The sequence below is a fragment of the Orbicella faveolata genome, unplaced genomic scaffold (genome assembly GCF_042242905.1).
Source record: "Orbicella faveolata isolate gen_17 unplaced genomic scaffold, um_ofav_v1 contig_34, whole genome shotgun sequence".
Taxonomy (NCBI): Eukaryota; Metazoa; Cnidaria; class Anthozoa; order Scleractinia; family Merulinidae; genus Orbicella; species Orbicella faveolata.
The window spans coordinates 9466147-9478907 of NW_028301563.1; the positions used below are offsets into that span (position 1 = coordinate 9466147).

Below are 12761 nucleotides of genomic sequence, written 5' to 3' on the forward strand. Positions count from 1 at the left end.
AGTTGATTCGTAAAATGGCGGTGATACTTGACGTTCAGGATGAAGACATCATAGTGGAGCATTTAAAAGAAGCTGGAGTTGGACACAGGTAAACAGCAAGCACCACTTAGCACACAAAAATCCCTGAAAGGAGTCAAGCTTTTCAAGGCGAAGATATCTGAAAATGATTCTTGACTTGCAGAGTATTTTTCCTTTAGAGATCGACAAAGCGTGTACTGAAGCGTTCAGGCAATGGGGCATTTCAGTCCGAGTTGCCTTGAACCTCTGTTTCAAAACTAATTCTCGTGCAAAACTTTTCACCTGAAAAATGAGTTTGATTTGCGTGAGAATGAATCTGTGAGCGAAACGCATTTTCATAAGAATGTTTTTGAAACAGAGACCAAATGCAACCCGGAACTGGTTTAGTGAAAGGAGCTGCAGCGCCAGTTTTCTGTGACTATGCTTAAGGCTTCGTCCACACCCCGCCGGAAGAATTTGAAAACGGAGGTTTCACTCTGAAAACGCATCAAATGTTTTCCGTCCACACTGCGCCAGAGGAATTTGAAAGCGCAACAATCACCGGTCATTTTGGATTTGTGTTTGAGGAAAACTCGGTTAGGGAAATCACATGCCATCGCTTTCGAAGAGCTTCGTTTTCGAAATGTTTTCCGCCCACGCCAAAACGGAAAACCAAAAAAGCTCCGTTTTCGTGATGGATTAGTGTAGACGGTAGGCCAAACGCTAGAAATAAAGCTGTGTTTTCAAATTCCTCTGGCATAGTGTGGACAAGGCCTAAGAACGATTCATGTTCGTTTGGCCAGTTTCCCAGTTTTTTTAGCGGTGTACCTGTGAATGCCTGGATTATTGTCTGCCAACTTTTTAATAAAGACGCCTAATTTTTGTTTTTTTTTTTTGTCCCCACAGTCTGATGGTGATGTTTTACGTTAAGGACAAAGTTTTCGAAGCTAAGGACGGTTATGAAGTCGCTGAAATGTTAAAAGACAAGATTGGTAACGAGGAAGGCTTCTTCGAATTTGGAATGTTGAAAGTTGAACCTTACAGTAAGCGTCCACGTTATAAGCTTCGTTATGGCCAGCAAGCCAAAGTCTCTTTTTGTCGGTTGTAAATCGTACACGTTCCTTCAAATCGAACTGAGTTTCAAAGTAAAGGTTTACCGAGGCGAAGAGGGGATTACTTTAAAGTGTTTGGTTGGGGTGTGTAGCCTGCTTCTTTAACCCTGTTACCCTCTTTCAGTCGAAAATTATGCGATTTTCGAGAGCGAATTCCTTCCTTAATACATGATCAGCTACCATTTGCATAAACATTTGAGAAGAGCTTCAAACATCATGTCCACTTTCAAGCAAGAGGGCAGAGCAGATTCTATTTCGCACAAAAATTATGCTTAAGGCTTATGCCATATTTCACAGTAAACAGCTCAAAAACCATACCCTCTAGCTCCGCAGATATTACTTTAGTTTATATAAGAGAATAACCCCCCCCCCCCCCCACCCCCTTCTCCTCTCCGTTTACAAACTAAGGAAGGCACCACGAAGTGATAACAGAAAACCAAAACAGAACATGGATGGTCACTGTTGAAAAACACTGAGCCGGATAACGAATAAAAGTTTGTTTCCAGATGGACCTCCGTGGCGCAGAGTCATATTTCCACTGTACTGCACAGTCATATTGTATGTCGCTCTCTAGCTTCTCACTGTTTCCTATGTTTTCAGTTTGCAGGAATAACTGCTCAGGTCATGGCTACTGTGATCGTAGCACCAAGCTGTGTGTCTGTGAGAGTTTCTGGATGCAGGATTTTTTCAAAGTTCACTTTGGCACTAAAGAGAGCAATTGTGGTAAGACTTTTTGTTGTCTTTTGTTTGTAGAATAAACTTGTTGTCAACCATGTTCCTAAAGGTAACATCACTGCTAGAATTTCTGTCGTATGCTATCTCTTCTGTGAGCCGTTCGGTGTCACGCAACGCCTTTCCTCTTGTTTTCGTGAGACTGCGTGGCGAGCCAAAATTATGTTTGTGTAAGAAGTGTCTTGCACAGTATTTTCCTTGTTGTTAAGAGTGATTGTGTTTTTCGCAGACTGGAGTATACTGTATGTAACTGTGATTATCTTTGGAATCATCATGGCTATTGGCGGAATAGTGTGGGCAATATGTTTCTGCATGGGAAGGTACGTATCACATGCAACACTAGTAATGTGTTTCATATGAGTGTGACCTTAGATGACTGCAGTTATATCAAAGCTCACGATAGATCACTTAGGAGGTCAATTTTTACCCTGTTAACAAACACCCTTGGTTCATTTTCTTTCCAAGGTAAATTATATCCTGGCATGCATTTACTGAGTAATTGTTGTCTTATATGTTCATAAAACTTTCTCCTTTTTATGATGGTAGGCGTCGCAAGTTTCCAGTCTTTAAACGAAGCAGTCTTCCTTGCCGTTCTTCTCTGTTAGTACATTGTTTTTGTTTTTTCTGCCATCTCTTAAACGATTTTAGCTGGCATGTAGAAACTAATTGTAGTTTGTTGTTCTTGTGAGTTCTCTGTGACTCTTACAGTCCACGCTGCTTGGGATCCTAACATACAGTGTACATACACAGTCCTCAAATCACTCTTTAGACCTATCTATACTGTGCTTGAAACAAAAGCTCAATTCTACGAATCTTCCTAGCATAATAAATCACCGTTGCCCAAGTAATGTTTGATTAGCTTTGAAGTGATAAAATGATGTATTTTCGCCTGTTAGAACATCCAGTTGTGATTTTAACGACGTCTTGCTACTAAAGCCCGAATTAGGAACTCTGTCACAAATGGGATTCCCTTGATCCAAATTTTGTCATGGTCATTCCTTTCTATTCTACTCCATTCCATTCAACGTGTCTCCTCTCCTTGCCTTCATTGTTCAACGCCTCCGTTGTCGTCTGCCTTGTTTTCTTTCCTGTATCTGTTTCTTTCTATCTTTAGACTTCGTCGTAAGAAGGTTATAGTCTCTGTTAACCCTCCTAGTACAGAGGATGCCTCTTCAACTGACCATAGGTATGCTGAAGACTTGCCTGGGTACAGGGTACTGCATGTAAACTGCATGACAAAACTGGCTTGAAATGTCTTTGACAATGCAAGCCTCTTCTGCCCTTGTCTTCAGGGAATGTATGTGCAGACTTGCTTGGGTACAGGGTACTACATGTAAACTGCATGACAAATCTGACTTGGTGTGCCTTGTAATTGTCATTAAGATTGTGAGCCTCTTCTACGCTTGTCTTGTGGGAATCTTCTTACAGACGTTCTTGGGTACAGGGTGGTAAAGTGTAAGGCAAAACTGGCTTGGTGTGCCAGATGTTCTAAACGTCCTTAAGAATGTTAGCTCCTTCTACCCTCGTCCTCTGGGAACTACTTAAAGACTTACTTGAGCACAGGGTACAGGGTAGTAAACTGTATGACAAAACTGGCTCGCTGTGTTAGGCCTCTTGTACGCTCGTCCTCTGGGAATTTATATAAGCTGACTTGATTGGATAAAGGGAACTAAACTGCATGACTCCGCTAGCTTGGTGTACTAGGTCTTGCAATCATCTTCAAGACTAAATGTCTTGTGTCCTTGTCATGGCCCTTCTGGACCGCAGTCTTGGTGTCAACAACAACAGCTTTATTACAACAACGTCGCTCTTGTTGGGAGTGGTGTTACTTAATCTTGTAACTTGCATGAAATATAACGCTATTTACTTCTTCCACAGTTCTGTTTCCATTTGATTTTTTTTTTTCTTAATTTCTTAGACCATCTAGAGGTCGAGTTAGATTTGTATGCCTTGGTTATCTTCTAACCGTTCTTGTGTTATTTTCTACTTTGTTTCTCGTGATAAACACTTTATTTTCTTGCACTTTGTCACTTTGTTTTATTTATTTCTTTTTCCCTTGCATTTCTTTTATTTTTGCAAGTCTTTCCATTTTTCCTTTTGTTGTTGTTTTTTGTTGATCGTTGTTGTTAATAATGATACTGTCGTTCTTGGCTACGTACAGATGAACTCAAGTTGTTATTCCGATAAGAAAGAAAAACCCAAACGGGTTGTAATAAATAAAAGAAAAAATAAAACAAAATATAAAGCAAAACAAAAAACAAGTAGGGATGGTAAAGATTTTAAAAGATTTCGACAGATTACAAAGGACGAAATTTAAAAAAAATTGAAGCCTTGGGAATGTGAATCACGCCTCCGAGAGAACCAGCAAATTATAGTCTCCAAAACTGAACAGAGTTGCTTACTTTGGTCAGTTGGGCTTTGAGTGCCTTAAAGGTTTACTAGAAATTATTGTTTGGGTTGTGATAGGGGAGCTTACTTTTTGATGTCGTTTTGTTTAGGAGGCGTGGTCGTGGGAAGAGGCGCCATAGGTACGCTGTTATTGACGAGGACGAAGATGACAAGCTTGAGAGTATGGAGATGCTACCAAAAGGAGGTAAGCGACTTGACGGGTTTGTCCCTTTTGCTGCTGGAATTTCGTTTGCTAACCTCTCTCTCAAATATGTTCAAGAGGCAGCCTGTGCAGGTACTGCTAAGAGTATTATTTTTGGGCTTCACATTATGATCACTTCTTTAACCTCAAAAAACATTTTCAGTATCGATTGTTTTCCCTCGACCAATCACGCGTGATTTTGCACTTTTCCCGCCCTTTTCATCAACGTTTTCCCACACTCACCACCCATGACGTATTTTCCGCGCTTAGCACCATTTAGACGTTCTCCCGTGCTTGCTTGCCTCTAGTCTCGTGTTTTCTCGTGCTTGCCATTGGTTTTCATGTTTGCTGTGAGTTCTGAATTGTCAATCACGTCATTGCCGCCATAATTATAGGCTCAGTAATAATGTTGGTATGAGATCATCCGTCAATTTTAGTTATTTTTCCTCCAGGTAAATACTTGAGTACAAGCCTGATGTTAAGCGATACGGACGAGGACAGCGATGCGGAGTCGACTGTTTTTGAAGTTAAAAAGCGGCACATGAACGGCTCGGTGAATGGTTATATAAGGAAAGATACGTGATATAGAGTACATACGGGCATCCTATATATAACATAGTGGTCAGCGTGAACATCCCAGCACGAGAGGAACGCGCATTCTGACAGTGGTGCAAGATCTAACGGCAGTGATGACTTAATCATTAAGTTTACAGACTTGCCTGGCTTGTAGAAAGAAACTTAAAGAGAGATCACCATACGAACCAAACATTGCTGTGTTTCTCACGTAGAAAATTTTATTAATATGCTGCGACCTCGATCAAGAAGGCTGGGAAAGATCACTTGGCCGATAATGGTAAAACATCTTTGGCCCTTTTCACCGCAAACACTCACTGTATGCATTCAAATTTGTAAATCACCCCCCGCGTATCTTAAATGAGACATTTTTCTTTGCACCTAAAAAGTCTTGCATTAGAGGACATTTTATGACTCGTTGTTCAAACAATTTTAACTTCTAGGGGGATTGAACACTGAACAATGAATGATTTTAAAAGTACGGATGGAGAAAAGTAACCACAATGAACAGTTTACTTAAAGCGTTGTTCCATTGCTGTGGGTATACTACTCTCAAATTTGGTAAACTGTTTTAACCTAAGAAATGTGTCAAATTTCGTATCTTAAGAGTGTTGAATTGAATTGTTGAATTGAATTGTACACAACATAACGAGAGAAATGTTTATTATAATTATACAAATTTTACCTATGAAATGTCCAGCGAGATATTTCGCCGTATTACAAACAGCAGTTTGAAATTATTAATTTATTAGTGTGCAACACAGCAAGGATAATGTTGTTTGTAATATTATAAACTCTCTACCTACGTCTTGTACCTTTGCATAAAATGGTTCTTGTTGTGTGGTAAGAATGATAATAATGAACGTTTACATTCATTTGCAAACATTTTTTCCGTGTTTTTAACAGTCATGGAAATTAATTGAAGGGGCTCAGTCACGGCATTTTGAGTTATTTGGGCAACGTACAAAATTACCTTTTAATTGAAGAAAACACGAAAATTGTAGTTTATCAAGATGGAAAAACACCAAAGAGATAGTAATAAATCATAAAGGAACAGCGATGGAGAAGGATGGAGAAGATTAACACGGATTGCAAACGACAGACTTGGAAAATTTAGGCTAAACGTTTCAAGGTGCGCAAACCGTGACGTAGCTCCTTAACGTAGAGACAGTAATTATTCCACAAGAGTAGTTATTACACAACATGCAACACGAATGGCAATACGCACAACAACGCTTTTCAACTTGCAATGAAGCAGTGTTGTGCGACAAGTTGTAGGAAAATGTTGCTCTTATCACATGGCTTTTATGTAACATACACTTTCATTTTTCATTTCATAGCCGTGCATTAAAACTAAAATGACGGAATTAATTTGTTTTGTTTAACTTGTTTGAGGCGTCACGCACTTCTCAGAAGGGTAAACCGGATTGGCTGAGAAAATAATAAAACAAACTAAAGAAACAGTGAAGCTAGCCCTTAGAACAATACATACGAAGCACAAGCGTTAGTGAGATTTAAGTGAATGATAACCAAGGAGGAGTTGTCATGGTGTTTCATTAAAATTTTACCAAGTAAGTTTACTCAGTATGCTAAAATAATCACTAGTTCGACTGTTTATATATAAAAGTACGCATTTTCTTACTTTTAAAACTCGTTTTATAGAACAAGGTATATCCGTAAAATAGATGAAACAAGGAGAACTTTAAAGCCTGGTTTTCAGCACAAGCACAAGCACAAGCACAAGCGCAAGCACAAGCACAAGCTCAAGCACAAGCGCAAGCTCAAGCACAAGCGCAAGCACAAGCACACAAACGCAAGCAATAGGGATGACCCTATAGTGAAAACGAAGTTCGACGCAAACACACGTACAAACAAAATCATCCGGTTTAGGCGCGCGCGGTAATCCGGATCCAGTGTTTTCAGTGACCAAACACAACCACGTGTAGTAAACATCCTTGTGCTTGTGTTATGCCTGAGCGGTATTTCGTTTTCACTTGTTGCAGCGCAAACGCAAGCATGAGCGCAAGCACAAGAAAAAGGAAACATTTTGAACCTTGTCCTTGTGCTTGCGCTTGTGCTTATGCCTGTGACAAGGCCGTTTTCACGGTGAAATAAGACTAAATATCGTGTTTGCGCTTGTGCTTAGCGTCGCTGGTGAAAACCAGGCTTAAGCGTCTCGGATACACGAAGGAAATTTTGTGCATGTCAAGATATAGGCAAGCACATATTTATGTATTGTTCTTGTCTCGGGACAATTTCAAGATAATTTGCTACAATAAATTAGCAAAGATGAATGAATAAATAGGTAGAGTTTTGTAATATTAGCATTTTGTCATGTCTTGTTCATTTTCAAAGCTTTGTATGCCATTTTGGGAAGATCTTTGGAAACCACACGATGTGTTTGAAATTCATATAAACAGTATTAACAAGACATGTTTCGGATGAAACATCATCCATCGTCTATCTTTTTTAGAAATTTAGTTTTAAACAAACTCTTAAGCAGCAAGGAAAATTAATGTTACTAAAACATCGTTAGGAGATATCAATAACAACATATGTTCATAATTGTAAGACGCCCTAAGTTTCGCTGTTGTCGTCTGCTGTTACTTGCTAAAAAATTCGGACGTGAAATTTTTGGACGTTTTATTTCGGACGTAAAATTTGCGGTACTTTTTATCTAATGTCGGATAAATTTCGGACAACAATTTCGGACATTTTGCTGAAACATAGCTTAAGGAAATTTGCGAAACGAAACACGAATTAGACTGAAACAGCATCTGTGAAAATAATAGTTTTACTGTACCTTGAAGGTTTTGCAACTCAATACAATGAAGAGAAAACAACACAAATGTTATCATGCCGTTACTCCACTAGAGTTTGCGCCCTAAAGCCCAGTATGAAGGAAAGTAAGAGCGTTGGGGTTACTTCCAAGATATATACTGCACTAAATATTTCGGACGCTTGAAAATTTCGGACGGTTTTATTTTCGGGCATTTTTGTCCGAAATTAAAATCGTCTTTATTTTTTTTGCCAATAATGTACCCACCTTTGTTTTGTGACCAATTACCAGGCCTCCTTGGCGGTATAAAAATATCAACGTTCCAAGCGCATGCAGTTTCTGTAATTGGATATAATCAAAGAAGTAGGTAGACCCACGCCAAACAGTATAACAGGAAGTGGAGGTCTTCCCACCCTTCCGCCCTGTAAGTTCCAGGATAAACATGGAAGAAATTCAGTTTATCAACCCTCGACTACATTTTGTGAAGGTATGCACACACACGAGGGTAAAATTCTGCGGGACTAGTCCTGATGATGAACGGCTAGGAAATAAGCATTACATTGGCTGGCTGATTTACTTGTGCTCAGAATAGTTTGGAATCGTTTATCAATTTCGTCATCATTTAACAAAAATAATAATAATAATAATAATAATAATAATATTAATATTAATAATAATATTAATATTAATAAAAAACAGAATAAAATATTAGTGGCCAGTGCAAGGGGCCTATAGGGACTGGAAAGTTGTTCTTCCAAATGTTTTCCGAAAACCGACATATAAGCCCTCCATCTTCTTTATCGGGCTAACGTGATTTGTTTAAGAACTGCGCCCTCGTCAACCATCACGCGAAAGAAATCTCGAGCACAAAATCTTATTGTTAACTACTACAGCAGAGCCCCATGGCTAAGAAAATTTGGCACTCCATCGAGTCAAAAAGTTGTGATTTTCACTTTGTCCATATACAACCGTACGCGCACCGTCACGCGCGCCAGTCTCTTGTGACAACAGACTAAAGGTTTGCAGCACAAACCTGCAATTTTGTGTATTTTAAGAGTTTCAAGAGCAGCGCACTGTAGGTTTTGTGCTGTAATCCGTAAGAGTGCGTACTTAAACTATTATACTACTCGCCTTCGTTTTCTATTAGAAAACTCGGGGTCATAGCACGATTATTAAATATTATCAAAAAATTGTGAAAAGAGCTGGTAGCGTGGCCGAGTGGTCTAAGGCGCTGGTTTTAGACATCAGTCATTTCGATGGCGTGGGTTCGAATCCCACCGCTGCCACAAAATCATATTTTGTCGTTCGGGATCTAAGCTCATCTGCCAAAATCTGATAGGCCTGTAGAAATGTTGTCGTAAGATACACAGCAGCGAAATGCAATGACTTTAGAAACTTAAGTAGTATTTTTTCGCACTCAGCGTCGTAATTTTGCTGCAATGCATAAATTTTGCACGAAAAGCTACCTATTGAATGAATGAGTGAATTATTTAAGTCTCAATGATGTTTAGCTTAAAAAAAAAAAAAAACAACTAATTGGGACACTATTGAAACACTTCCTTTGGGTATTTTGGGGTATTAAAATGGTAAATTTCTGCCAGTAGATTCTTAAACTTCCAGACGGGCCGGGTTCTTACTACACATGCGGGATTTTACTCTACTACCGTAGTAATAATTCGATCCAGTGTCCCGCGTCAGTGCCACGCCTCCTACGTGCTGTCACGAGCTGCTGCTCTACAAACACGTGTTCCTACGCAACCAATGAAGGGCAAAAACGAGGAAGTTAATTTATCTGCCTCAACTGACAGATACAGCTTCAAAACGGTCAGTAACAATAGCAGTGTTTATCATAATACTAGTATATCTTCTCCTTACCGGTTCACACATGTTTTCTTGAGTAATTTTCTGATAACTTTGTGTTACTTCGGGAACATTGTCTGTAGGTTATGGACAATTTCATTTATTCTCGTCCCCTGTCTTAAAACTGTATTAAAACTGTAAAGAAAAGCTCTAGTGTCGGCCCTTAAGGCAGTTGTTTCATCCTAGTAAGGACTCATCGACTTGAATGTTTCCCTAAAGTTAGTTTACGCATCTCTAGTCTCCTTGGCTATTACTGTGCACTTACAATTGCACTCATAGAAGTGATTCGTTTATCTTGAAATAAATGCGTAAAATATGAATTAAATGATAATGACAGGCCGGAAGTTGAACAGCTAAAGTCGTTATTCCTGCTTGTCGCTTATATTTGTTCTTCGTTATGGCAATGTCCTAGTTGCGCCTCGCGTACTTTTCTTAACGGTGTTAAAAGAGCGTCGCAATGGATGACAGATCTTCTTGCTGTTTAAATTTTTATTACTTGTAGTGTTTCATTGATTACGTCTCAAAAAGATCCCGCCAATTCTTATCGTGTTTTGTGGCAGCTTTTCGCTAAATTATACTTAGAGTTTTTAGTTCAACCCCTACGAAACACGATTTAGAATTAATTGCTCTGCTCTCGACCAATCAGTATCGAGTAATTCTGGTGAATTTTTTTAGTGTTTGAGGAAAGAGCAAGGGTAACAAGACAGGTATCAGTAATAATACTCGGTTCAGGAACGTAGTCACCATCGCCTATAAACAGACGGACAGAGCGTTACCAGTGTTATTTTAGAAGGCACACCCGCATCTACTACATCTAAAGAATGCTAATGGTTCACACAGTTAGCTAAGAAATAACACAACCCGAACACTTTCGCAGATAGATTCGAATTGTTTAAGCTTCCTTGAATCACGAGGTCATGAATAGATTACTTTCTGTCGAGCTTGCCACGCGAACTAAGGCTCTAGAGTGGACTGAAACAGTTTTGTTTGCTGTTATTAATATTGTCGCCCTCTTCGGCAATGTTCTAACTTGTTACGCCGCGTACAGAAACCAGAGACTTCGTACGCTTGCCAACGTGTTTGTGATAGCACTTGGTGTAAGCGATATTCTCATGTCCACCTTCTGTATGCCTTTTACAGTTGTAACCCTGTTTCACGGCCAGTGGATGTTTGGCGAGACTTTTTGTCGACTTCACGGTTTCGGAGTTTTGACATTTGGACTGGTGTCTCTTCAGACTATGGGATTAATTGCAATTAGTCGATACTGCCACGTTGTCAAACCAGAAAAGTACACGATGTTGTTCAAAAAACAAAGAGCTTTGCTGTACATTGCCGTTGTTTGGTGCGTAGCTTTCGTTGGATCTGTTCCTCCATTCTTATTCAAAAACGGCGGATTTGAGTTTCAGCCGGGCAAAGCGATGTGTTCGTACACATTTGAAAGCAATATTGCTTATACTGTGTTTATTGAGTGCGTTTACATCGCAGCACCCTTAACTATAATCACATTCTGCTACGCCAAAGTCTTTAGTACTGTGTCTAGATCAAATCAACTATTATCGAACGCAAATGATCTCCAGCAACTCAGAGCGAATGTGAAAAAAGGAATAGTGACCAAGACTTTAGCTTCAGTCACGGTCGGCTTCATGTGTTGCTGGCTTCCTATCTCTGTCATAGATAACATTGACGCCGCGCGCGGGGAACGCACTTTGCCGCGACAGGTGTACCTCACTTACGCGTTCTTGGTATATCTGAGTGGCACCATCAACCCCTTCATATATGCTGCAACAAATATGCAATTCAGACGGGAATATAAGACAATTTTGAATAAGGCGATGCCTTGCTTCTGTTGAACGGTTGGATAGTCCAGGAACTAGAGGACAGACTAGTTCTAAAGAAGAAAAATTCCCAAGTTACGCTTCCAGAAATTGAGATTATGATTGATGATAGTCTAGGATTCACTATTTATGTATATGGATGGCTCCTACCAGAAGACCATGAACTGTACACTACAAACTTGAGATCAATTACTAACATTACTGTGTCTGACCTTGTAAAGAGTATCAGCACACTGTCGGCTATTTGTCCTGGGGTGAAACCATCTGAATTGTCAAGCAGTATCGTGCATCACGTAATTCCAAAGTCTGTTGATCCTTTTTTTGTCAATGATGATGATGATGGCAGTTCATTTCCAGATCAGGAATATTGGAGAACTCGTGGTTGTGCAGTTTTGTTTGGACATGGTGAACAGTGTTGTAGTTGTCATCGGTATTCACAGAAATCTGAACTCAGTCACAAGGCAAAACAAAAGAAACTAGCTGAGCCAGCACATCTATTTTCACCCGTCTCACAGACCGCACCAGAGCGAATTAAACTCACGCTGCAGATGCAGAGATTGAGATGTGCTGAACTTGAGCAAAAACTTGAGGAAATGAAGCTTGAAATACAGAAATCAAGTGTTGAAATTGATCACCAGTTGAGCCAGGACATTACCAGTATTCTTGGTAAATCAGACAAGAACATAACCCCGTTTATGGATCTATTTTGGCAGCAACAGAAAAAGCTGTTGACCAGAAGCTCAACAGGTGTACGATACCATTCCATGGTCATACGCTACTGTTTATCTCTTGCTACAAAATCACCAGCCTGCTACGAAGAATTGCGCAAGAGTAATATCCTTGTTCCTCCAAGTCAGCGAACTCTCAAGGATTATAGGAACTGTATCCGCCCAAAGGCTTTCCAAGAAGAAGTTATCGAAGAGTTGAAAGACTCAACAAATAGCTACTTTGATGTCCAAAGATACATTGTACTGTTGTTTGATGAGATGAAGGTTATGTCAAACCTTGTTTTTGACAAAGTCACTGGAGAACTGATTGGATATCTTGACCTGGGAGACCCAGACATAAACGTTGGAACACTTGAAAAAGTTGATGAGATTGCCAGCCATGCTCTGGTGTTCTTCATCAGAGGCATTTGCACTGAGCTGAAGTTCAGTCTGGCATATTTTGCTACAAATGGGGTCATCTCCCATCAGCTAATGCCACTATTCTGGGAGGCCATAGGTGTACTTGAATTAACCTGCAACCTTTGGGTGATTGCTACCCTTGTGAGATAACTTTAA

At 39.8% G+C, this 12761-nt stretch overlaps 2 protein-coding genes and 1 non-coding gene across 3 annotated transcripts; all 3 read left to right on the forward strand.

The window, feature by feature from the left end:
- LOC149104664 (dyslexia-associated protein KIAA0319-like protein) lies at positions 1 to 5168 on the forward strand. Its single transcript, XM_089270987.1, has 6 exons — positions 1 to 88; positions 904 to 1040; positions 1710 to 1832; positions 2071 to 2161; positions 4340 to 4434; positions 4884 to 5168. Exons 1-6 carry the CDS (start codon positions 15 to 17, stop codon positions 5012 to 5014), a joined length of 651 nt encoding a protein of 216 aa, XP_089127113.1. The 5' UTR covers positions 1 to 14; the 3' UTR covers positions 5015 to 5168.
- Positions 5169 to 8987: 3819 nt separating this feature from the next.
- On the forward strand, positions 8988 to 9069 carry Trnal-uag (transfer RNA leucine (anticodon UAG)). Its single transcript has one exon. It is a non-coding gene; the product is annotated as a tRNA-Leu (tRNA).
- Positions 9070 to 10480: 1411 nt separating this feature from the next.
- LOC149104666 (melatonin receptor type 1B-B-like) lies at positions 10481 to 11493 on the forward strand. The gene has a single exon (XM_089272250.1). The coding sequence runs from the start codon at positions 10561 to 10563 to the stop codon at positions 11491 to 11493; it is 933 nt and encodes a 310-aa protein (XP_089128376.1). The 5' UTR covers positions 10481 to 10560.
- The last annotated feature ends 1268 nt before the right edge of the window (positions 11494 to 12761 follow it).